Source organism: Megalops cyprinoides, chromosome 2 (genome assembly GCF_013368585.1).
Source record: "Megalops cyprinoides isolate fMegCyp1 chromosome 2, fMegCyp1.pri, whole genome shotgun sequence".
Lineage (NCBI taxonomy): Eukaryota > Metazoa > Chordata > Actinopteri > Elopiformes > Megalopidae > Megalops > Megalops cyprinoides.
In genome coordinates, this window is record NC_050584.1 from 7165683 (window position 1) to 7191034 (window position 25352).

The 25352-nt window shown below is 42.2% G+C and overlaps 1 protein-coding gene across 3 annotated transcripts in view; it reads left to right on the top strand.

The window, feature by feature from the left end:
• pip4k2aa (phosphatidylinositol-5-phosphate 4-kinase, type II, alpha a) overlaps positions 1-17531 on the top strand; it is a 54711-nt gene extending 37180 nt beyond the window's left edge. Inside the window, exons 4-11 of one of the 3 annotated variants that reach the window (XM_036522820.1) lie at positions 2471-2623; positions 3279-3425; positions 3661-3699; positions 9166-9264; positions 16086-16199; positions 16496-16736; positions 17164-17267; positions 17406-17531. In XM_036522820.1, the coding sequence (XP_036378713.1) occupies positions 2471-2623; positions 3279-3425; positions 3661-3699; positions 9166-9264; positions 16086-16199; positions 16496-16736; positions 17164-17267; positions 17406-17486 (978 nt within the window). In that variant the 3' untranslated portion in view covers positions 17487-17531. Of the gene's footprint in view, positions 1-2470; positions 2624-3278; positions 3426-3660; positions 3700-9162; positions 9265-16085; positions 16200-16495; positions 16737-17163; positions 17268-17405 lie in introns of all 3 variants that reach the window. The other 2 variants (XM_036522819.1, XM_036522821.1) reach the window with 2 other exon arrangements.
• Positions 17532-25352: the final 7821 nt, after the last annotated feature.

Consider the following 25352-nt stretch of genomic DNA (forward strand, 5'->3'; position numbering starts at 1 on the left):
CTTGCTCCAAACAGGAACAGTGTCAAGCGTCTCCTTGGCCTCAGAGACCAACAGAGCCGTAGCAGACACTGAATAATTTATCAAGTTTGTTCTGTGCACGGGGGCCTCTCCTGCACAAGGCCCCAGTGATGGCTGCATCAGGGACGTGAGGCCTGCATTTGTCATCCGTTTAAGAAACCATCCGGCTGGGGTAATAGAGTAGTGCTCGGCAACCCCAGCTGTCCCCCCCTAACTCCCCCTAACCCCCAACCCACGATGCACCTCTTGGGCAGGAGGGGAAGGAGCATCATTGTTTATTCAGCTCTGCATCCGCAGCTAGTGTCCCACTCCAGCCGAGCCTCACAGCGGGCGGCGTGATGTGCGGCAGCCTCTCCTTATCTCTCATCCTGTGATGGTTTCCCTTCGCCACGCGCAGCGTCTGCTAATTAAAAAGAAAGGCTTGGAAAGGTCAGGCCATTGTGTCCACACTCCACATAAAACACCTCCTCATGTAAACTCCCAACAGTTTTGAATTGTGGAGAATTATTTGTAGTGACTCACTGGAGTCCCCCCCTCCCCCCCGCACACACCTTCCTCTGTCTCCTGCCTCCACCTGCTCAAAAAAGTCAAATCCCAACCAAGCTAATGGCTTGAAGGGTGATAATTTGGAGCAGATTTAAATATCCATTAAATATAATCATTTTTAGAGTTTAAGCTCAGTCATTTTTGTTTAATGATACAGACCCTGCTCCTAGATCAGCCATTCTTAGGCCTACTTGGAAACATTCAGCAGAAGCTTCTAGACGTGCCTATCAGGTTTGTACTGCAGGGCCCCCAGAGGATGTTCTCATTTTCATGACAAATCTCCACGTTTTTCTCCCCAGTAATCATGATTTCACAAATGTTCTGATTTTCAAATTATCAGCTGTGATGGCGTGTGAATTTTTTGTTCCTCTGAAATGATATGTCAAAGGGTGAAAGCGGTGTGAAAGCTGCGTTTCCCTCATTTCCTTCTCGGCTCCACAATCTCTCATTTCCATTCATGAAGCGTCTCACGTGCGCCTGAGCCCCTAACTGCGTCTGCTGGCCTCGGCACCTCTGCCAAAGCCTGTCTCGGAGGAGTCTCATTCCTCCTCTAAATGTCATGTATATTCAGCAGCTGATGCTTCGCATACGGAGCAGCATGGGAATGTTGAGGAGTCTGGGAGCATCTATAGAATGGGAAATCTGCCGGCTCTCAGTCAGCTCGACCAGGCTCTTCCTGGCATAGAGTCCCTCAGTGGACCCAGTCTTGACTTCTTCTGGCTGCTGTCTCCAGGGTCGTGCATTTAGCTTCAGCTTCTGTGCTCCTTCTGGCTGCTGTAACTGGCACAGAATCTGTCTCTCTGGGTTGTCTGGAGGTTCCTTTCAGCATTGAGATACCCCAGTGAAGGGGCAAAGCCCCATGGGTTACCTGCTGAAGGCTCAGCATGGGAATCATGCACTGCAATGGCAAGAAAGAATAGAGGAACCAACACTGGACATGGGAGAGAACCAACACTGGACATGGGAGTTTAATATGAATGAGTTTTCAATGTTAGCCATCTTCTATGCTAAGAGCTCAGATTTATAATACTTAGTGGAAGCACAGGTGGGATCTTCCTGAACCAAGAACAACAATTCAGAACCCTCATTGCAAACATCAAATCTTGGCCTGTTTCCCAGCATGCTCTAGGCCACGCTACAGTTGGCATTCTGCAGGGGAGGTTAAAGCTGTATGCAGAGTGCAGATGCAGTAAGGGTAGTTAGTGAAGTTACGGGGGCATAAACATCACAGAAGCTTGAGCCAATTTCAGATGCCTGTTTGTCACCCTGTAGAATGCGGGGATGTCTGTCTGTGTGCCCTCCTCTGAGCTGCATCACTGAGCTCCTCTAGTACAGAGATGCACAGTATTGTATTGCCTGCAGTAGGGCCTAACAAAGGGCAATTTCTGGGTGTAATTCGTTTTATGAATGTAAACAGGAACTTGATTGTAGTAAAAGTACTTGGACACGCACAGTCAAATACACTCTTTTTGTTATTACAGAATTTTCAACATAAAAGGTTGTTATTGATGTGCTGGGTTTGAAGGAAATATGTACCTCATTCAAATTTTTTCTGCTGTGTAGGAATCACAAGGAATCTTCAATAAAAATTAGGTGGATATTATGCTGCTTTTTTGCCATTTACTTTAAGCTCATTGTCAGGATACAATTGTGGATAGGCAGAAGTGTCACCCGTTAAATTCTGTGCGACTTAAATGTAGTTTTAAGTGGATTGTGGAGACATGGAATAAGTAAAAAGCTATCATTAATAGGGAAAATGCAAACATTTTTTGGTAGTTCCTTGGTGGATGTGTCCACCAGTTGATACAAGAGGCCCCTTTGAGAACTCGCAGGTCTAATGGCAGAAATAGGACGATAGGTTTAACACCCAAAACGATAGTTCTCCATCTGGCCCGTCTCTTGGCAGAACTCCCTGACTCGGAGCGCACCCATCACCAGTGATGCCCAGGGCCGCAGTGGTGCGCGCTTCCACACCTCCTACGACAAGAGGTACGTCATCAAGACCATCACCAGCGAGGACGTGGCTGAGATGCACAACATCCTCAAGAAATATCACCAGGTACTACAACTTCTCCCTGCCTCATTGTCTACCACTTAGAGCACTTCACAGAGCTTGCCGTGTCTGATAGAGGTTTTACTTTGATTATTGGTTGCTTCACTGTTTGCATCTTATTTGAGCATTGGGAGGTTAATTTAGCCTTTAGTTGTTCATTTAATCATTCACAAAAAAGGTTAGCATCCAATATTATGAACTGTCATTATAACGTTGAAGTTCTTCATGGTTGTTTCAAGCTTTTCTGATTATATTAATGAAAGCTTAATATGATGCGTGTAAACTCCTGTCCAGTGTGATTTTATGAACGAAAGCTGCTTGATGTTCTCAAATTACAGCGGCCACTTGGAAAGAATTACATATGAATTTCAAGGTGCTGTTTCTATCCTATCCAGTGTAGCCGCTTGGCTTTTGCATGTAGTCTACTGATGCTGTTAACTGTTGAAACCATTCTCACAGTTGTATTTTTATGATGATTGCACTCACAATACTCTCTCAACCTCATCCCTCATTATCTGTCTGTGAAGTTTTGAAATGTAAAATGAAATCTCAAACGTGCATTGCTTGGATATAGCCGCCCTTTTTGGTGCCGTCGCGCAGGGTCGGTGTTGAGGGTGAGGCGCGGACATATGCTCACACATCCCCGTGTTTTCCACCGCAGTTCATCGTGGAGTGTCACGGCAACACACTGCTCCCGCAGTTCCTCGGCATGTATCGCCTCACGGTGGATGGAGACGAGACTTACATGATCGTCACGCGCAACGTCTTCAGCCACCGACTGTCCGTCTACAAGAAGTACGACCTGAAGGTGACTGAGGGAGGGGGACGATGGCAGCCTCTTGTATTAAGTACACAGGCGTTGTCTTCCATTTTATTGACTTCGGGATCAAGAAAAAAATGGACAAAGCTCATTTGCTTTCAGTTCTCGGCTGGTATTGATAAAGCGAACATGGCCGAATCAGGCAATTGATCAAATTATTTTTTGTTTGGTGCCCTTTGCAGAAGTCATTATTTTGGGTTGTTTGTCTGCTTTTGTATTTCAGGGCTCCACAGTAGCCAGAGAGGCAAGTGACAAGGAAAAGGTAAATGGATTTTGGGACTTGTAGTGTACCTCTGTTTTTAGAAGTCATTAGTCTATGCAGTAGTAAGTTGAGGAGTGGTCATGCTACCTTACATGTTTACTGTTAATTGTACCGTCTCACAAGCCATGCGCAAGACAAAAGCTGTGTATTCAGGCCTGAAGTCTCAGAATAACTGGGGTTGAGAATCTGTAAATCAACAGGAGGGGCTACCAGCTCTGGCCTTTGTCATTCCCATAATGGCAAAACAAAAAAAAAAACAAAAAGAAAAATCCATCTTCTTTTATCTCCACTCCTCTTTCAGTTTCCATGTTTCTGTCTCTTTTTTTTTTTTGCCATCACTCATGGGTTGTCTCTTACGTTCGATCCTCCCTTGCTTCTGAGGTTTGAATAGTTGTCCCTTCCAGCTGCCGGACTCTCTGCCTGCCTGCCCTGTGTTTCTGAGTGTGAGTGTTAGTGTGCGTGCTGTTGCATGCTGTCCTGTGTGCGCTGGTGGTAAAGTGAGAGAGCGTAGGGGCGAAGAGGTGTAAGCGCCGGTCCATCTTCTGCTGGAGAAGGGGAAGAATTGGCCAGGAAGCCTGTATGAGTCATTGCCAGTGAACTGCGGGGCACCGCGTCCTATGGCTCCGTCTCTACTGCAGCGTGGTTTAGGAAGGATCTCTTTTGTATTCTTCTCTGAGAGTATTCATCAAACCGATTAAACCCAGGCTTCCGTAGGCTGAGTATGAGGAGGCCTTGAACAAATACGAGGGTGTTCTGGTGTCACGCACAGCAGTAATTAAGGCATTGCAAGGAAAGCATTGCATGTAATGTAGAAAACGGTATAGCTGTAGACCGGGTATTAGTAATAACTGTAGGGTCCCTTTTTTGACCAAAACGGGAACTTAGATTGTGGTCAGAGGGGCGTTAAATGAGTGGGAACTGAATTGCCCGGGATACCTGACGTTAAAGGCCTGATTTTCCATCAAGGGACTGAAGGACTTTAATCCTTTTAGCTTTGGAGATGACAGCCAGCAGGACATTTGATTTGAGGCTCCCAAAACAATAAATTAAATGAGCGCTGCATTGGATCAGGGAGGCGGAACTCAGGGCCATAAATGGAAGAGATGAAATGGACAAGCGGGCAAAGGGATTTTATTTCCCGGTCCAGTAACTTGTGTGTGAAAGAGTTCGTCTCCTGTCAAAATGAGCACGCAGCAACACACAAAGAATGAGAGACCTTGCTGCAGCGAGTGGAGCCTCGGTGCTTGATTCTCTATCTTAAAGACCTCACTTTGAGGCTCCCCATCAGACTCAAAGCTGCAGCCTTGTCATGGAACATACTGAGACCTCTGCCCGAATGATTCTTGGAGGAGGTACTTTGATTATTGCCATCAAATTTTCTGGTCCATTGTAACGTGCTGTCATTGAAGTGTAATTAGCTTTTTATACGTAGTTGTTTTAGAGTTGAAAATACAGTAATACAGTACAGAAAATAGAGGAGCCTACAGGGACATAGAGTTGAGTCAGGGTTTGAAATTGGTCATGATGAAAACTTGTCTCACTTGTACATTTACTGCAGATTATAAGCAAAGTAAGCACAGAGGTGCTTTCGATGATACATTCTCATCGTTTTCTTACATTGCGTTCCCCTTGTAGCTGCTGGCAGCAGTATGATATGGTCGGGACACAGGAGTGGGGAAAACTGCAGAAGACTACATTATTGCTCTCATCACACTTGCTCGTTTTGTTTCTGGTGTCCGTGCGGTAGTTTCGCACCTGATCGCAGGCCAGCGGCCCGATCAGGAGGGACCTTAGCTGACACTGAACATGGCCGGGGGAGTAGAGTCCCAGCCCCGCTTCTGATGGCCGCGCTGCGGCGCAGCGCAGAGCCAGGAGGTCGCAGGTGGCAGGAGGTGAGGGGATCCTGTGCTAATCCTGTTGGAGCAGCAGCTCTCCTGGCTCCACCCAGGCGCTCGCTCTAATCCCTGTCCTGCCCCAGGACACTCACCCCCACTGCGGTGCTCAGAGATCTCACACACATGCAGCGCTGAGTAACCCACAAGGACACACACACACACGTGCAGCGCTGAGTAACCCACAAGGACACACACACACACACACACACGCAGCACTGAGTAACCCACAAGGACACACACATACAGCACTGAGTAACCCACAAGGACACACACACACACACACATGCAGCGCTGAGTAACCCACAAGGACACACACACACACATGCAGCGCTGAGTAACCCACAAGGACACACACACACACACACATACAGCACTGAGTAACCCACAAGGACACACACACACACACATACAGCACTGAGTAACCCACAAGGACACACACATGCAGCGCTGAGTAACCCACATGGACACACACACACACATACAGCACTGAGTAACCCACAAGGACACACACATGCAGCGCTGAGTAACCCACAAGGACACACACATACAGCACTGAGTAACCCACAAGGACACACACACACACATACAGCACTGAGTAACCCACAAGGACACACACACACACATACAGCACTGAGTAACCCACAAGGACACACACACACACATACAGCACTGAGTAACCCACAAGGACACACACACACACATACAGCACTGAGTAACCCACAAGGACACACACACACATACAGCACTGAGTAACCCACCAGGACACACACACACACACACACACACAGCACTGAGTAACCCACAAGGACACACACACACACACACACACACACACACACACGACACTGACTAATGCACAAAGACACCCACACGTCACATTCAGGACTGAATAAATACAGTCACTTACACGCACACACACAGGCACTGAATAATGCCACATTCAGCATTGAACACACGGACGTACACACAAATGGGGTGTCACTGGCACACGCCCACATGCTGAATAACACACAGAAACTCACAGGCACACTGCATCCACTGCATGACTCACTCGCACACACACACAGTATGTCCAACTCCAGCGCTCATCGGCCTTTCACAAAGAGGTTACAACTGAGGAAACGCGACACCTGCCACTAAACTCCAGATATAACTGCACCAGTGGAAAATCGGGGATTAGCTGAACAATGGAACGCGTCCCTGTGCTGCATTCAGAAACCCTTGCATCGGCGACACACTTTTACCCCTTTTCAGTGTCAAGGGCTTAAAGGCTGCAAGAGGTCGTATTCTGAGCAGATATTCAGATAATTATTACATATTTCTAACCCATGAAAATTATGCGAGGAGTGCACTCTACAGACTTAAGTATGGTTTGAACTGAGTGTGAATTGAGAATACTAATATTTGGGTGAATGAAATTTCAGCAACCAAGCCGGTCTCATTTTGGCAGTAATATTTCTTTGGAAACCCCTGGTTGCTCTCACTGAATACATGGAAAAATCGGTGTAGTTCTGTAATTTTTTTTCAGGGAGGAAATGCCCCCACTAAATTTGAGGGTGCAAATGTATGAAGGATTGTGCAGACAATCTCTTTATTACTGGTAAATGTCAGAGAATTTTTTTTTTGTTTGTTTCTATACAGGAGCTGTTAAAAGGCTTTGTCACCCAGCTGCTATTCGTGAAGAAGTAGGGGGTTAAGCAGGATATAGTCTTAGATGGCATTTGAAGTGAAGGAGACAGAAGAGATAAAGAATAGCTGTACCTTTTTACTGTTAATATGGTCTTTCAGAGTTCACTCTCTCTCCCTGAAGAAGCTAAGATTGACCCAGACGTATGTTTTCTTTTCATATGCAGCTGTATGTATGGGCATGAGGTTAGCACACTCACCTTTGTTCTCTTCACGTTTTGCCTTTCAGGAGCTGACAGTTTCACATTGAAAATGTGTATTGTCAAAGCACTTGAACGTGATGATAAGAAAGTGATGTATATTTTGGTGAACAGAGGTGTAGTGTATGGTCAGCATTATTTCATATACATGCTTGCGCATTTATTTTAGTTTTCCTGTGCCACATACATGCATGAAGTTTTACATCTGCACATTTTATATATATCTCAAATATCTTATATGCAGTTTATATATATATATATATATATATATATATATATATATATATATATATATATATATATATATATATATATATATATATATAATATATATAGCATTTTGGTATTGGTTTTGTACAGGCTATATATATATTTTATATATATATAAAATATGAAATCTCAATCTCGAAGCCTCTTCAAAGAGTAATTGAGTCCAACTCAATTACTGTTCTACTTTGTGTTTTGTTTCTATGTTTTTGTTTATTTTTCCTCATTACAAATCTTGCCAGCTGGTTGTCCGTCATAGTCACTGCTGCAGGCCGTTTGGGCCATGGCTTTCAGTGACGTTGAAGCAATGTCACTTCACTCTGTCTTGAGGTCACTTTCCAATGTGTGCGCATGTTGTCACTGGCTGCTGCCTTCCAACTCCAGACCAATGCAGGGAGCCAAAGACCTTCACTCACCGGAGATATGCAGTCACTGAACATTGCTAAGTATAATATGAGAATTGGATATCACATACATGAAAGTACTATCTGATGAGCTGAGATGAATATTGTTCCCAGTTTCACTCGGTTATCATGGGAAGTGGAAATGGCTGGTGTTCTCTGGAACGTTGGTAGTTTTGACCAATGAAAGTTGCATCTCATAAGGATTACAAAACCAACATCAGTGCAGAGTCGAGGATTGATGCCATCACCAAAAATGCTCTTTGCTCTTTGGCCATGCCTGTGCAATGCTCTGAGGAAACAAAAACAAAGTGAAAAAGCTTTCCTCTTGGATTATTTAGATAGAGCTTTTCATCTGGGGCCGTGTTAAAGATATTTCTTTAAAAACTGCAAATTCTCTTGCTTAACATTTTCTGGTTACTCTACCATTTTGATGCTTTTTTCATGTAGGATATTACCATAAAATGACATTCATCTCTAAACTGGGAGAAAAAATGCATTTTTATGTCTGTTCTGGGGATCTATGGCACAGTGTGTTTCTTAAAAAACACCAAGGATATTTCTATGCAAGAGTGGCTGACCCAGGGATCACGTTTGGTTGGATGTACCAAGCATTAAAAAACAGACTTCCATTCAGCTGGTGTGCAGTGGGCACGTGCAACTCTAGACTTTCCCGGAGGTGCAAATCCTCATGTTTAGACTGTGTCAAATAACATTTCAAGCTTAAATTAGATGCACAAGTTAAATGGAACTTGCATTACAAACAACTGATATTGTTTATTTTTAGGGATCAGTTCATTGGTGCCCTTCAGATGAAAAAATACAGAAATTTAAAGAAAGGTGCGGAGCAAATGTTGCTATGGAGAAGAGCACCTCAAAACGCACAGCATGTCAGCAGTATTTCAGAAACGTGCTCCAAACTTCCAGAAAGCACTGGCCTTGCTTGATGTGCGGTTAACACGGTTTTGTGAATGAATGAGCCTGAAAACCCTGCCTCTCCTTCCCTGTCTGTAGCAGCCCCGTCCGCCCGAGGAGGCCGCGCCCCCCAAATCGCGCATGCACCAAAAGCTGCAAACGATCAGGATCGCCACGCGTTTTTACTGCGCCATCAAAAACGTAAGAGGCATGCAGAGGGGGAGTGAGCTGAGACGACCAGCAATCGATGACTCGAGCCCACCCCTCCACTCACTGTGGCCTTGTCCTCCATTTAGCTGTGGTTCAGTTAGGATCTGCTGTTCGAAACGGGAACTCAGTGCAAAGGGCAGATCACAGGAACTGAAGTGCACTCACTGCAAACTGCTGCCGTCACTATAAAGTCGATTTGCCTCTGATGCACATGTATGATTACTAAAGTAAAATAACTTTTGTTTATTATTTAACCTAGATGAGAAACGCACAGTATATAGCCTGTGGGCTAAATGCCATACTACATTTGCACCATTCTGTGAGAATACTGATTTATTTCAAGCGTTTTAATTTTAGTATGAGATTAAGGCGGTCAGACTCCAAAGCTCTTTTGAAGACTTGCATCAGAGATTTTACTGCAACTCATCAATAAGAAGAGCGATCTGGAATTTACCCATCATTTTCCTCAGCGTAGCTCTGAGCCATGACCTGACTGATTTTTCTGCTGTGTATCTGGCATATCCTCTCACAGTAGCAGAGTAAGATGATTTAACTAAGGGGAATAGAAAATGCCATGACATCTGTGTGGTGCCTGGTTTGAAGTAGCATGGCAGACAGGGGTTAACATTTCAGGATATTGTCCTAAACATTGTTCACAGAGGCAAAGTATTTTGCAACATGAACACAGTGATCATGCTGTACTGACTAGGGATTTTGTCAAAGTCTGGAGGCTGATAAAACCCTAAGAATGCAGTTTTTTTTTGAGAATGTTTTAATCTATCGGCTGAAGCAGTCATACCTTTACTCACTGTAGCCCTTTTAGTGCTGAGGTGCACTGATTGCTACTGACGTCAGCACCATTCTCACCAGGAAAGTGCAACCTGCCTGCTGTCACTGAAGGTGTTCTGCTCCTGCAAAGTTCAGGCAGAAACTGAGCCATTTTTGTCAGTTGGGCAAAAACCATGGTTTTGCCGAGCAATGTGTTTGCATTAGTGTCCTTTGATGACCCAGATTCTGCATCGATCTGTTGGGCTTGGCTGTTTCAAGTCACTTTCATGTTCAAAGTGCCTTTTGAGAGAAGTGCTACAATTCCATTTCAGGTGTTGTGAAGAAGATATAATAAGCATTGCAGTCTAGTGCCTATGAAATCAGTCCATTTGTATCTGACTTCATCAGCCTTTTTTAAGTTTTTTTGGCACGTGAAATGTAACATCAAAGGGGAAAGAACTGTCACCAAGAAGCAGTCTTTGCTCTCCTATAGGATTGTTCATTTGACTGTTAGTGTTGACCAGTTGTTTCAAGATCTGTCCCCCTAGCTGAACATGTTTTTAATTTTATATTGAGAATAACACCTACCTGTTCGTCACAATTACTTGTTTATGAATGGGCCATGGAATTAATTGTTTCGTGCAAAAGCATGGAGCAAAGGTCTTTTCTGGTGACTGGTGGAAACCATGGTGTGTCTAATGTAGTGACATTAGAGGGATTTCTAGCTGATTACAGCGGGCAAGAATCAGAGATGCTAAAGCACTACAAACATTGCTCTAAATCAGCCTTTCTCCTCCTTGACACTGAGGAAATGCAGCTGTTCCAGTCAATTTTTCAGCCATATCCTTTTGATGTTTTGATTTCATTCAGATACAGAATATCCGTAGCGGAGGTTTAAGTATATTCTGTAGCTTGATCGTCTCTGTGAACTTTCCTTTTAAGTCTAATTTTGATGCAGTGCCCAAGTGGCAATGACGCATTCAATGTCATGGCACACTTTTATCACGATTTTCTGTACACATCATGCAACAAAGGCGTGTTGTACTAAAGAAACAAAAAGGTAAATGTTCTAACTCCGTAAACACACAAGTGAAGTTCAGCTTATGTTCAAGTTTTTTACATGATAGAATACCACTTTCACTTTGATCTTCTTATTGTATACTTTGTGTGAAGATTAGTCTGGACGATTCACAAATTTAATGGAATTTTTTTAGTTGTCTTCTTTTTTTCCCTAGTGATGATTTGCCCATGTTTTTGACTTCTAGCCGATATGGTGTGTACTGCCCATCCTGTGACATCAACTGAGAACAGCAGGTTTAATTAAAGGCCATTTTATAATGAGCCAACAATAGGTAATCAGACAGTCAGCTTAAATTCTGCCATGTCTGCCATGCAGACAAAACCTACAAACCTACAGTGGCATGAAAAAATATTTGCCCCCCTTATTGATATTCTACATCTCTATTATTTCAAGCACTGAATGGTTTCAGATTTTCAAACAAAATGTAATATTGCACAAAGGGAACATGGGGAAACACAAAACACAGTATTTTAATGTTTATTTTGTTCCTTTAGTGAAAATAGTTAACATATATATAATATCACCCCTGTGAAAAAATGAATGCCCCCTTAAACCTAATATCTGGCTGGACCACCCTTGCAACTAAATGCTTCCTATAATTTAATATGAGCCTTGCACATCTCTGTGGAGGAATCTTGGTCCACTCTTCTTTGCAAAACTGCTTTAACTCTGACAGATTGGTAGGTCTTTGAGCATGAACTGCTCTTTTCAGGTCCTGCCACATCATCTCTATTGGATTCAAGTCAGGACTTTGACTAGGCCCCCCCAAAACTTTAATTTTGCTTCTTTTTAGGCATTCAGATGTGGACCTGCTTCTGCGTTTTGGATCATTGTCCTGCTGCATCACCCAATGATGCTTTAGCTTCAGCTCCTGCACAGATGGTCGGACATTCTCCTTAAGAATTGTCTGGTACATAGAAGAATTTGTGCTTCCTTCAATGATAAGTCGTCCAGGTCCCAAGGCAGCAAAACATAGGAAGACTTGCATCCTCCAAAAAGTTCCACTTTTGACTCATTTGTCCATAGAATATCATACCAAAATTCTTGGGGATCATCCAGGTGCTTTTTAGCAAATGTGAGACAAGCATTGATGTTTTTTTTTTCTTGGAGAGCAGAGGTTCCCCCTTGCTACTCTTCCATGAAGCCCATTTTTATTGTTGAGTCATGAACACTGACTCATTTGTCCATAGAATATCATACCAAAATTCTTGGGGATCATCCAGGTGCTTTTTAGCAAATGTGAGACAAGCATTGATGTTTTTTTTTTCTTGGAGAGCAGAGGTTCCCCCTTGCTACTCTTCCATGAAGCCCATTTTTATTGTTGAGTCATGAACACTGACCTTAGCTGCTGCTAGAGAGACCTGCAGTTCTTTGGAAGTTTTTCTGGGATCGTTGGAACTTCTGGATGAGGTGCCGCTATGTCCTCGGGGAAAATTTGGCAGGTTGGCCACTCCTAGGAATATTCACCACTACTCCAAGTCTTCTCCATTTGGAGATAATGGCTTGTACTGTGGTTCGGTGGAGTCCAAGAGCCTTACAAATGGCTTTGTAACCCATTCCAGACTGATACATCTCAAAAGCTTTTTTTTCCTCAGCTGTTCTGGAATTTCCTTTGATTGTGGCATTGTGTGCCTGTAGAAAATTTGTGGTGACTAATTCTTTCTGAGTGTTCAATATATACGCCATTTAACAAGGCTGGTTGCAATCAAGCCTGCCTGTGTTCAGTCACCTGAATCCTATTACCATTGAAAATTTTGTTGATTTGTTTCAAAACTACTTTTTCACAGGGGGAATATAGGTAATTGGTGAGTTTTTCTATTAAATTAATGAAATAATGATTTTAAAACTGTTTTGTGTTTTCTCTTGTTTACCTTGTCTAATATTAAATTGTATTTGATGGTATGAAACCATTCAATATTTTTTCACCCCACTGTATATGTAGAATCTTGGTCAGAGATCATCAAGCAGCATATAATATCAGAGCCAATGAGAAAGCAGGAAGGTACACCCAGATCGCTTGAGCTTCTGTTTGAAGTCAACATTCACAAGCAAGCTCATGTGAACTACAAACTAATGTCAAATACAAACACAAGAAGATGGTTAGGCTCATGAAGACCCATATTTTAACTTACAGTTTTATAAATTAAATCATAGGAATTGTGCTATTGAGCTGATTCCAGATGCCATGAAGGTAGCAAAGTTTCTTGTATCACTTTGTCTTCACTTCTGAATCCATTAAATCTGAATATGGAGTTTGGGTACAATTTTACCAATAGTCATAGTTAGGGATGGGACAATATAGTTATTTCATAATTCGGTTCAATGTACGATATGAAGTTCGCGATCCGCTATCACCAAGATTTGATAGAGCCTAATAACAGTTCAGTGACAAAGTATGAATATTTAGAATTGATATTTAATTTTTAGGCATGCAAAATACAAAATAAATTCTCATTTGAATAAAGTTCTCCTCTAGACAACACATAAAGAGATCAAAGTAACAACAGAAATTCTCATAAAGATCAGAAATACAACAAAAGTGTCATAAATACAACAAATAAATTAATAAATACAACAAACATTACCAGTAAAATAAACATTCAATAATAGTTGTCTACATTTAGGCTGATCCAGTGGATGGAAACCAGTATCTCTCAACTATCCACAAAGATAAAATTTTCCTGAAAAACATAAGCTTGCAGAGACCTCTGCTATAACACACTTGGCAGCTTTGGTTGTTACATAATGTGTAAACAATATGGAAATGTGACAAAATACAGAAAACAGCAGAGAAAAGGCAACAGACAGGAGAGGAGATGCAAGAGCTGAAGAAGCCTAAGGTTAGAATTCACACTAGGGGTCCAGCAGTCCCACAGAGCCTGAATTTTAGTTCAGTTGGAAGCTCACACTCACACACTGTATGTGCATGCATATCAGGGCTGTACAGTGCGACAGTTTTGCTCGCATTTGCAGTTAAAAATTATTTTGTGCAAAATTAAATATTGATCCACTCGCGCCCTTGCGATCAGTCTCTAAGCGCCAAATTCATGTTGTTTGATATCAGAATATACACATTTAATAAAATAAGTACTTGCATGTAATTTGAATATAGTGTTTCTAAGTAACAGTGCTTATTGCAATACCCTTATGTTTTGATTGTTACATGATTGGTGCATGTCACTTTAAGAGAAAGATGCGGATGTTGGTTGACGTGGTAATGCAGTGTCGTAAATTTGCCGGTGTTTTCTGTTTTGTTTACAGTGGAGCTGCACAGCTTTCTTGCCCTGTCGAATTACAAGTTTAAGGAAGAAACAAGTAACAAAGTATAAATTTATTATATGTTTCTACTATGTACTCTATTTGTTTTTGCATTAAAGAGAATACATTAGTTCTGTTTAACTCAATCACGTGTCAGCCTAAAGTTCGTTTATGGCTAGAAGTACATCATACAGTATCTTTGCGATCTGCAAATCGGTGACAGAAATAAACAAGCTACCTAGGCCTACTAGTCGAGGCGTTGCAGGGACATGTATAATGAGTGTCTTCTACGCAACTTCATTAGCTACCCGTAAATACGTTGCCAAGGACATGGTGGAGATACGGTCCGGTATGATAGGTAACGCGAAGACTATCTTTGGCTAAGGTTAGCTCGGACCAAAAGCAACAATGATAAGATATTTCTTAGTTGTGAATGGGCAACGAGAGACAAGCGAACTTGACTTATGCAGGTAAAGCTCTACTGGCACTAACTAGTTACTAGCGCATCATTGGGCAAGGTTAGGGTACAATACAAAGTAGCAAATATCGCGATATCATATTCTGACTTACAAAATGGATCGTAATGTTTTTGGATTGCGATATATATCGAATTTTGATTTATTGTCCCATCCCTTGTAACAGTATTTCATTGGGCCTGGTATGTGAAGATTATAGGAAAAGGCAGCCCCATCCAGAATTTTTTACTCACAAAGAGGGAATCTAGAAAAGCACTGCTGGTCCCCTTTGTCCTGCAATGATTTTTTGTAAAGAATGGTAATTATTAGAGATGGTAAAAGAAATGGTTGAAAGGTTAGAGTCATTAGTCAAGAGTCAGTTCACAGGGTATTAACAGAGATGTAAGATATTATTCTTAGTCTAGAATCAAGAATCAGTTTTTTTTTTTTTACATTTTAGGACTAAAAAGATGGATTCAAGAATAGGCTATACATGTACCTTTAATAGTTTTAAGGTTCTCTCTTACATGCAGAAGAGTCGACTACTATACAAGATACCTCGCTCAAAGTTAGTGCCAATCAGGGCCTAGAAAACTGCAGGACTGACCTTCACTTGAGGATTAATGTACTCTGTGAGTCATGTTGTGTGGCTTCAGTTGTCATTTTGGCCACCTGGCTGTGTGTGTGTGTGTGTGTCTGTGTCTGTGTGTGAGTGAGAGTGTGTGAGTGAGAGTGTGTGAGAGAGACAGAGCATGCGCACACAGTATGAGATGCAGGAGTGTTGGTCGATACTGTGCTGTCTGTGTGAGTCAGTGTGTGCTCTCAGACTAATCTTCCACCATCAGCAGCGAAGCCCTCGCCTACCAGAGGTTGAAATGGCTGCCTGTCATCTCTTATATCACATACTCCCTAGTGACAAAATCAGGCAGAAGGCAAGCAGAGCGCTCACATGTAGCCCAGCAGCGCCCTCTTTGTTCGTATTGCTTACTGCAAGATGAATTTCCTTACGGCAGACTGCAAAACAGCTTTTTTTTTTTCTCCATTTGATTTGGAGGACTGCCAGAACAGAAACTGCTCTTTACAAACTGCTCACCAGTGACATAATGATGGGTCCTCTTTTTTTAATTCACTATATTTGGTGCTTGGTGATTGGGCAGCAATAGATTTGAGGTGGTGTTCGGCAAGAGACCTCTGCTTAAAATGCAGTGTGTTCACCTGCTGTTGCATTGTTACTCCTTCAATGTCGTCAGGCCAAGGAACTCCCCACGTTTAAGGATAATGACTTCATCAACGACGGGCAGAAGATCTACGTGGACGAGAACAACAAGAAGATGTTCCTGGAGAAGCTGAGGAAAGATGTGGAGGTGAGACCAACGCTCTGGCCTGGCTCTGGTGGCACGGTGTACATACATCTGTGCTTTGAGCTTAAACACAACCATTGGCTGCACTAGGGGCAGTGCCCACCCCTGCACCCCCCAGCTGTTATGAGCAGCTACAAGGGCTTTGCAAATAGACAACAGATAGACACCCACAAGGTAGCATCGGGTGTGTTTGCGGCGTCCTTCTGTCGGGCTCCAGGGATTGAGCACTGAAAGGCGTGTCAGTCAAGGAATTTCCACCCTCACCATTTCTCTTTTGCCCTCTCTTTCCGCTCCTCAAGTTCCTGGCCCAGCTGAAGCTGATGGACTACAGCCTGCTGGTGGGCATCCACGATGTGGAGCGGGCCGAGCAGGAGGAGGTGGAGAGCGAAGACAACGAGGGCGACGAGGAGGGCGAGAGTGACGGAGGCGCCGTGGGCACCCCGCCGGACAGTCCCAGCAACACACTGGACAGCACCAAGCCTTTCGGCCCGGGAGAGTTCGACCCCACCATCGATGTCTACGCCATCAAGAGCCACGACAGTAAGTGGGGAGAGTGGCCGAGCACGCACACATTTTAACCAAGCTGAGGTGCTTTTAATGGCAAGCTGCAGATTCTGTACAGCCCAGGCCCCTCATTGGACAAGTGAACGCAACATATACAGGAAAGGTCAGCTGGACAAAGGTCTGCGGAGAGTAGAAGCCCCCAACCATTTTCTTTCCTTTCAATCATAATCATTCCTCTATTACATAATAAAGCTACTGACTCACTGCAGCCTTTGGCATACTCCAGAGCACACATGAAAAATAGTCTCGTCTGCAGTAAACAGAATGTAATGCAGTCTGCTTCCTCTCTCTGCCGTTGAGGCCTTTTCCCTTGTCTGAGGTCGTAGCAGAGATGCAGACTTTCCCAGAATCGGAAAGCAATGCAAGTGGCCTGTTCTCTTTTTTTTTACCCTTTATTCAATAGATGCACCAAGGAAGGAGGTCTACTTCATGGCAATCATTGACATCCTGACACATTACGATGCAAAGAAGAAGGCAGCCCACGCAGCCAAGACAGTGAAGCATGGGGTAAGCGTGCAGAGAGAGAGAGCTCGGGGTGCGGTGGGGTGGCAGCGTGCTGGCCGCAGTGGCACTGTCGTGCTCGAGCCCCCCCGGTGATCAAATGGCGGGAAACGCAAATGGTAAAGTGTGCTCTTCCACCTGCAGGCCGGGGCGGAGATCTCCACGGTGAACCCGGAGCAGTACTCCAAGAGATTCTACGACTTCATCACCACCATTCTGTCGTAGCTTGGGCCGGGGGCCAGAAGGAGAAAGATGAGGAAGGAGTGGAGGGAAAGAGGGAGTGAGTTGGGGGAGGGGGGGGGTGTATGGGAGTCTGGGGGGAGGGTAGAGAGGGACCCCTGCAAATGGGTTTGCAAAATGCACGCACCACGCACCAGCGGGGACCCTCTCAGCAGCTACAGCCGCCATTTGTTTACATTAATTTCTCTTTTTGTCTGTTTGTGTTGTGGGACCAGAAGAGTGATAAAGGAGACAGGTGCATGAATAATGATAATTTGTGGGAATCTGGCTTTTTCCTGTCATCTGGTGTGTGTTCTTCTCCCAGCATTCTGTAACTCGCTGTTTGTTTCTTGAATTCAGCATATTCACGATAAATGATCAAAGTAGCTGGGGAGGCGAGGGAGGAGCAAACATGTCGTGTTTGGTCGGTGACCTGAACGCAGCAGTGATGTCTCCCCAGAATGTATGCGTTTTTGTTTTGTTATTTTTTTTCCTGCGATTTAAAAAAAAAAAAAAAAAAAGTGCTCATGGACACTTACTGAACCAGGCCACAGAGGGTGGAGCCAGTGAGGGAGGGAGGGAGGGGCAGGAAGTGAACCCTCAGCCACGAAGAGCTCCAGCTTGGCAGCTGGGGAGCAGTCTTCCATGAAGCCACAGGATGCCCTCTGCCGCCCCGCTCACACGTCCTGTAGCCCCTCCCCTTAACAGCGGCTCCTCCCACCGCACCACGTCGAGCATACTGACATCAGCATCACGGCGCCCCCTCGCTCATCCATCCTCTGCTCTCCTGACACGAGGTCAATGGCTTTCTTCTGTCCTCTTCTCATGCATGGGGAAGCACAAAATAATACGTCGCTGTGTTTTGGTCTTTAGAGTATCGTTTCCTCGTCCAATACGTTCTTCGCTCCAGAGAAACATCCGGGCTGTGTTCAACAGGGGGAGGTCCCTGGCGTAGTTTCTCATTAGTATTACTTTCTAAATAAACTGGACTGGGGAGCATTGCTTTTGTTCCAAGATGGCAGAAGACTGTTGCTTGTGTGACGTCCCAAAGCAAACTGCTGGAGAGTCAGAATAGGTGGAATCCGCGCTAAGATCCTGCAGTAATCATCAGCGTTGCATTGCTTTTGCTATTTTCTGGACACAGTCTGTGAAACGACATTACGTAAGATCTGATTGAGTGACCTCATCTCCTATCTCCACTTTCATGTATTGCAGCACTTTTCAGCAGGTCCTAACCTCCCAGTATCTTCAGTGCTCTTTCTGTGAGGCATTCTGTTGAACACAGCCCTGAGTTTTAGGTAACTAGCAAAAGCGCTTTCCCTGCACGTGAACACCATTCCACCTCTCTCGTTGCTCCAGTATATTTTCCTGTGTTTTATTCATGTACCTGGGAGACAGTGGAGTGTTTAGAAAAGCATTCATTTCAGGGTCATAATTCTTGCATACCATGTCAGTTTCTCTTTGTCGTTGTTGTAGGTCTGATGTTGTTTTTAACTTTGAGTTCCTTGGCCATGTAGTAGAAAATGTAGAATTGACTTTGAAAAAATATTATAGGCAAACATTTGTATATTTTGCACATGAGAAAATGCACCAAAATGTTTATGCATATGATCCCGATGGTTATTGTGGTCTTTACAAGGGAAAAGCAATACCTGTACCAAGTGAAATAATATGACATAAGGTATCGTTTTTAGGCAACAGGTAACAAGGTAAAATTTGAATGTTATCCTCTTTGCCTAATTCTTTTTTTTTACCCATGCAAAAAGCTTCCATGTGATATTTTCATTTGTTTAGACACCGTATGTAGAGTATATATACAAATATTTTTTACATCACATTATTAAAAAGAAAATAGGTTTGCGCGCATTTTAAAGTACCACCCAGATTGAGTGAAAGTGGTCTGATAAATGAAGGATGTTACTGTTTAAATTTGTACTAAGCTTATGTACTGTAAAACAAAAAGGAGCATGTTGCCTAAACTGTGGGGTTTTCAGTTTATTTGCTTGTGTTTGTTCATTCGTTTGGTTCCAGAAACCGTTAGTATTATATATTGATACATTTACATGTTTCTCCAGAGTATAGTTTCCAAAATAATCCTAACATGCTTTATACTGTTTTCAGTGTATACACTGTGCAAGCGGCGTGCCTTTTTACTCGAAATTATTTAATTTTGTACTTTAAATCTTTTTTTTTTTTTAAACAAAATTAAAAGATTATTTTCTAAAAATGTGGAGGTCAAAATGGATCCAGTGGTTCTATTGAACCATTTCTGTGTAAGCATATAAATGTGTATCAGTGATTCAACTCAATAAAATTATTATTGACGTTTAAGAATAAAAAAAAAAGAAAACAAAGCCATCTATCTTTGAAAGGTGACTTTTGAAAATCTGCTTAGCGTCTGCTCCTTTGAGACAGAAGCATATGTTGTGGATTTGTTGGTATAGTATGGTGTCAGGTGTGAATGTGTTTATTGTAGTTAAATGTGTTCTGCCTCCTCATTGATGTTGTATGAGAATCAAAAGTGTTACTCCCCCTTCATGTTACCGTTGCCAGTTGCTTATTGTCATATGTTCTCAAATGTTTGTTAATGCTGGGCTTTCTCTCTTCTCACATCATATTGACAAAGCAGGGAAGAGCGGAGCTGTTCAATATGCATTTGATGTGATCCTCTGAAATGATAAGGTGGTCTTGAATTTTTTTTTTTTTTGTCTTGCTCTTCACACAGTTTGATGGGAAATGTGAATGGGCTGTGAGAGAATGGGTTAATAGCACAACGCAGTGGGCCTTTTGATCTAACAAATATGAAGGTGAGCCAACCGCGATATGGTAGTGCGTTTACGTCAGATTTTCAGATGTAAATGTCCTCGCACCATAACTGTTTATGCGAGTTTTTGACATGACCCAGTTTCTGACATTTTTTTTTTACGGCTTCATCACAACCGTGATGCAATCCCAGCATCAGATTCTCTGCATCTCTGCTAACCTAACTGCAAATATCTGAATTTGATTTTGAGATTTTAATCGTGTCGCTTATATAAAGCCAACGCCATTTCAGAGCCTGGCTGTGTGATTTCGTTAAATCACAAAAAAAAAAAAAACCTACATAAACAGTTGTAGCATTGCATGACACGTTGAAGAGAAAACTGTTACTTACAAATGTAACACAATTAAGACTTGGTAATATTTATCGTCAGGTTTGCTAAATTCTTAATATTTGACGGTGTTCCACCAAAAAATGAACACCGGCTCATTTCACACGACATTTAAAGGAAAGGACAATGTTAACTGGAGGATGAGGCTCTGATGCATTTTGAATCCTCTGCGAAATCCTTTGCAGGATCTGAACACCTGCGCTGTTCTTTAAGCCGTCTCTGCAGGCCCTCATACTCAGTGGCTCTTCGTTTTGCCAAAAGCAAGATTACACCCTGTCAGTTTACATCACTTCTTTACATCCCCTGAGAATAGGATGACGAGGGGCTTAAAAAGTGCAACATATTTTGAGAATTCTGATTGGACAACATTATTGTTTTTTATTCCCTAACCACTTATAAAGGCTACCATCATTTCCAGTTTCGTGTGGCTCACGATGATAAACCTTTTCATGAAAATGTATGAGACCATGTTTCAGTGTGGCCGGTTATGTTTAAGTGCTTTTGAAAATAGTTATAATAACGTGATAACAATAACAATATTAATTCTCATGGGTTTTTGTCTGCAAGTCATTATTATGAATACACTCTTAAAAGATGAGGCTGCCTCATGTTGTATGCTGTAATACCAATATTATACACTCCATCCCATTAAGCATTGCTCAATGAAATAAAGCACTTTGTCTGCTTGGTCTGCTGTCCACTGTGCTGTGTTTTCTGTGAGCATTGGGTCAGTATGTACCACATTTCACACACCAGTATTGCACGGTTTTGATTTTAATGAATGGTTCACTCACCAGTTTATTAGTTTTCTTATTTGATCAGCTGTTTAAAAAAACATGTTAGGTGGTGAATACTCAATAGCCTTGTGGTATGTTCTCAGTTACTCAGCAAATTACAACCTTCCAATCACAGCTGAAGAATAGAGGTTCATAAACCAATCCAATACAAGCAACAAGAGGTCTGGTTCTAACTTTTGATGACACCTTTTAGGTGCAGTTCTTTCGTCTTTCGTCGTCAAAATAAACTGAAAATATAACCACAAATATGAACACGCTTTTTCTCATCTGCTATCAACTTTCTAAACACATAATGGCTGCTATAAGAGCTAAACCTAAACTAAATAACTAAACCTTCAAAAGAGTTTTCTATTAGGCATGCATCTTAAGACAATTAGAAACTGATCTTGTGTAAAACTGTCCCATGTGCTTTTGGAGGGAATATACTGAGGATGGCTTGGCTAGTTTTTGAGGAGAACTTAGTCTGAACAAGCGTGCTACAGGTTCAAACGAGACAAATTTATGTGTGCCTGCGAATCTCAATGTTAGATGTATTTTCTGTTTGAAAACATGCATATGTGTGCATTTGTGTGGCCTCTAGGTAGGTTTGTCATTAGGAAGCCTATTTCCTCTGTGCTGGAAAATGGATTCCCCGAGAGAGCAGACACAAGCAGTGCAGTATCCCTTTCAGACCCTGAAATGCCACTGCACCAGACTTACACACACACTGCTCTGCAGTCTGAAAAATAAACCAACATGATCCAAGTCAATACTAAAAATATCTATTTTCCATTTCTGCTTGGTTCATATAAACTACAGATCATTCCCTGTGAAATACAATGCCTTTGTCTGTGATTGTACTTCATCTTACATTGGCATTCTTCTCATTTTTAGACATTCTGTGTTATTACTTGAACAAAGCTGGTTCAGGTTGCTGCTACAGACCGCATTATTTGAGAATGAGGGGGTGACTGTTCCAGCGTCATGACGTAATACCTGAAATCCCAGTTGGGACTTCGGGTCCTGCCGTTACCATAGCAGCATGAAAGCTGTCCTGTCAGAAACGTGTAGGTGAGAACATTTCAGTAATGACCCAGTAATCTCAAGGGACAAGAAATTGCATTTACTACATTAATTATGCCTTGCCACTTAGGGCTAGTCCCCTAACACAAGGAAGTTTCTAGGGCTTTACCATGGTGTTTAATTCATTCATAATATTTTATGAAACATGAGCTACGGCTAAACACAATAGTTCAACACTGAGCTACTCCTCAGATCATGGTTAAATTATAGATGCGTGACATTTGGATGCAAAACATTACAGAGTGTTATAATGTAGGCCTAATATTTTAAAAGCAGTATCCTGTGCCAAATCCATCCGTAAATTTAGACGTGTTAGAGAAACTACATGTACACAGCTCATATACATTTTGTACTAACTGCAGTACTCTTAATTAATTACTCATTCGGGTTAGGCCTACTTGTATTGACAAAGAATAGCAGTCTATATGCTTTTACTCTGTACATGGTTGTAAATGACAGACTGACAGACACATGAACAGAGGTCAGTGTACCAACCGATTTACTGCCGATGATTGAATAACAGTGTTGGTCATGAAACTTGGGATCTTGGGATTCCTCATGACAACATTTTTTTTAATATATGGTGGCCTTCTTTAATTGCACAAACTGTAGTAAGACGTAGCCGACGGCAGCTTACATTTGAGAGCTGAACCCTTTTTCTTATAGGGCAACATCATCATTGCGTAAATCTAAAATGTGACAAATTACCGCAATTCATTTTTCGGCAATTTGATGATTCGAGCCATAAACTGTATCATAAACATATAAACATAAACAGATTATCATCAAACCACCATCAATCGTTAAAAGCTTTTGTAGGCAGAGGGTCTTATTCAGATTTGCTGGCTATTAGCCTATAATAGGCAACATTTTGAAAGATTTATTTAGCATATCCCACCAACACTGGATTTTCACATGCAGATTATAAATGGCCCATCTTCCGATTTAGACTATTTTAAGGTAGGATTTATGTTTTAAACTCTCGAAAAATACTGGCCTTACTTACCCGTTTGAATTCGCGGCGTTGAATGAGGAAGCTTTTACTGCCTCTGTACCAGCGAAGAACACACAAGGAAATTGTTTGGAACTGATTAAACCAATTGAAATCATATGAAACATACGTGGAGCATTCAGAATTTTTAAATGATACATTTGCGTGTGTCTAGTTCATGTTCCAATGATATGGCTACCATCTAGTGTAAAGGTTATTTTATAAATTAAGACATTCTGCTTAATTTGTAAGTCTCTCATATCCAAAAATAAAGGCTAACAGATAAACACAATCAGTTAAACATACTAAAATCCATTCAAATCAAACTTTAAAGCTAACTACTCCCCAAAAGCGATTTTTCATCAAGAATTCGTTTGCAATATTATATTTTATCAAAGTGAAACTAAATAATTGATTCGAAGACGATACCAATGTAATCCCCATCAAATGCGACATTTTTAAATGTCAAAATCCTTCAGCAAAGAAGATGGCTATACACCAAATTCGAGGATACAGCGGCCTAATTTTTCGTATACACAGTATAAACAGACGTCTCGGCTTACAGTAAAGTTGTCGCCTATGCCCAAATGAAATAACCGTAACCGTGAGACGATGACGTGCTCGGGGGCGTGTGTGAGTCCGAGACTCACCCCAATTCGAGGTGTGTAGCGCAAACGATGTATATCCGGCAGGGGGCGACAAAGAACAAGTTGTTGCTGCTCCAAGAAAAGACAATGGACTGTCGTAGTTACAACATAAACCTAGATTGCATAGTCGAGCGTTTTTTAACGAGTGCATTACAATGCATGTACGTTAGCCTGTTATTTTTCAGTAGCTAAATTACGCTTTTGGGAGAGCTCCAACAAACGGAAGGAACACATCCCTTATGTAAAACGGGGGGTTGATAACCCAACTATCCGTGGTTCCCTTGTGTAAAAATAAATAAATAAATAACTGGTATACGTGCTGGTAACAAGTATCATTTCCTGACCACTACACTATTAACACGATTTACCTATTTATTCAGTTGGTAACAGCACACGTTGGAGTCATTAATTCCCAATCCTTTGATGATTTATTTAGGCCAACAGAAACATAAGACAAATTCTGCCCGCATCTGTAAAGGCTTAAAGAGCAACGTGTTTTTCTTTTCAACGCAAGATAATTGCGCAGCAAAGAGCGATGGTTGTTAGCAGTATGAATTGAATGACAATATAATCAACATTCTCTCTGGCATGCTGCTATTTCCTACGCCGTTAAGAAACGAAAACTGAAATCGTCACGCTTCCTATAGGTGCACACCTGTGCGTGCAGTAGTTAGTATTGACCCTACCTTAAAACTGACACATAACGCGGGTAAGGAATGTGACCCTAACGTTACAAACTTGCAACCATGCTGATACTCTCTTTATTCTGGTAGTTTATTATTTAGCCTAATTGTTAAATATTGTGTCGCGCAAATTCTCCGAGGAAAATGATTCTTTCGTATCCAGCTAACAACGAGACATCGTGATTTCGAGATGCAAGCATTCTGCTCTTCCCGCTCTTCTTTCTTAGCTTCTGCGTGACTGGTAGACTGTGTCATCCATCTCTGGCGCAGAACGGCAAAGATTAAATTACGTTCGGCAGCCTTAGAGCAACTCAATTGGAAATTGAGTCACGCCAATGCAAATCACGTCTACTCACAAGAAATAAACACAAGCGGCCCCAGCAATCACCAAAACGTTAGGTTTCATGTAACTGTATTATTTTGACAGTTGATAGTAGCTGTTCTTTTCATTTTAATTTACTTTTGTCACATTATCACATTTACACGATCTGATCACAGTCACAGTTAAAGTGTAACTGTAGTTCATAATGAAATACAGAT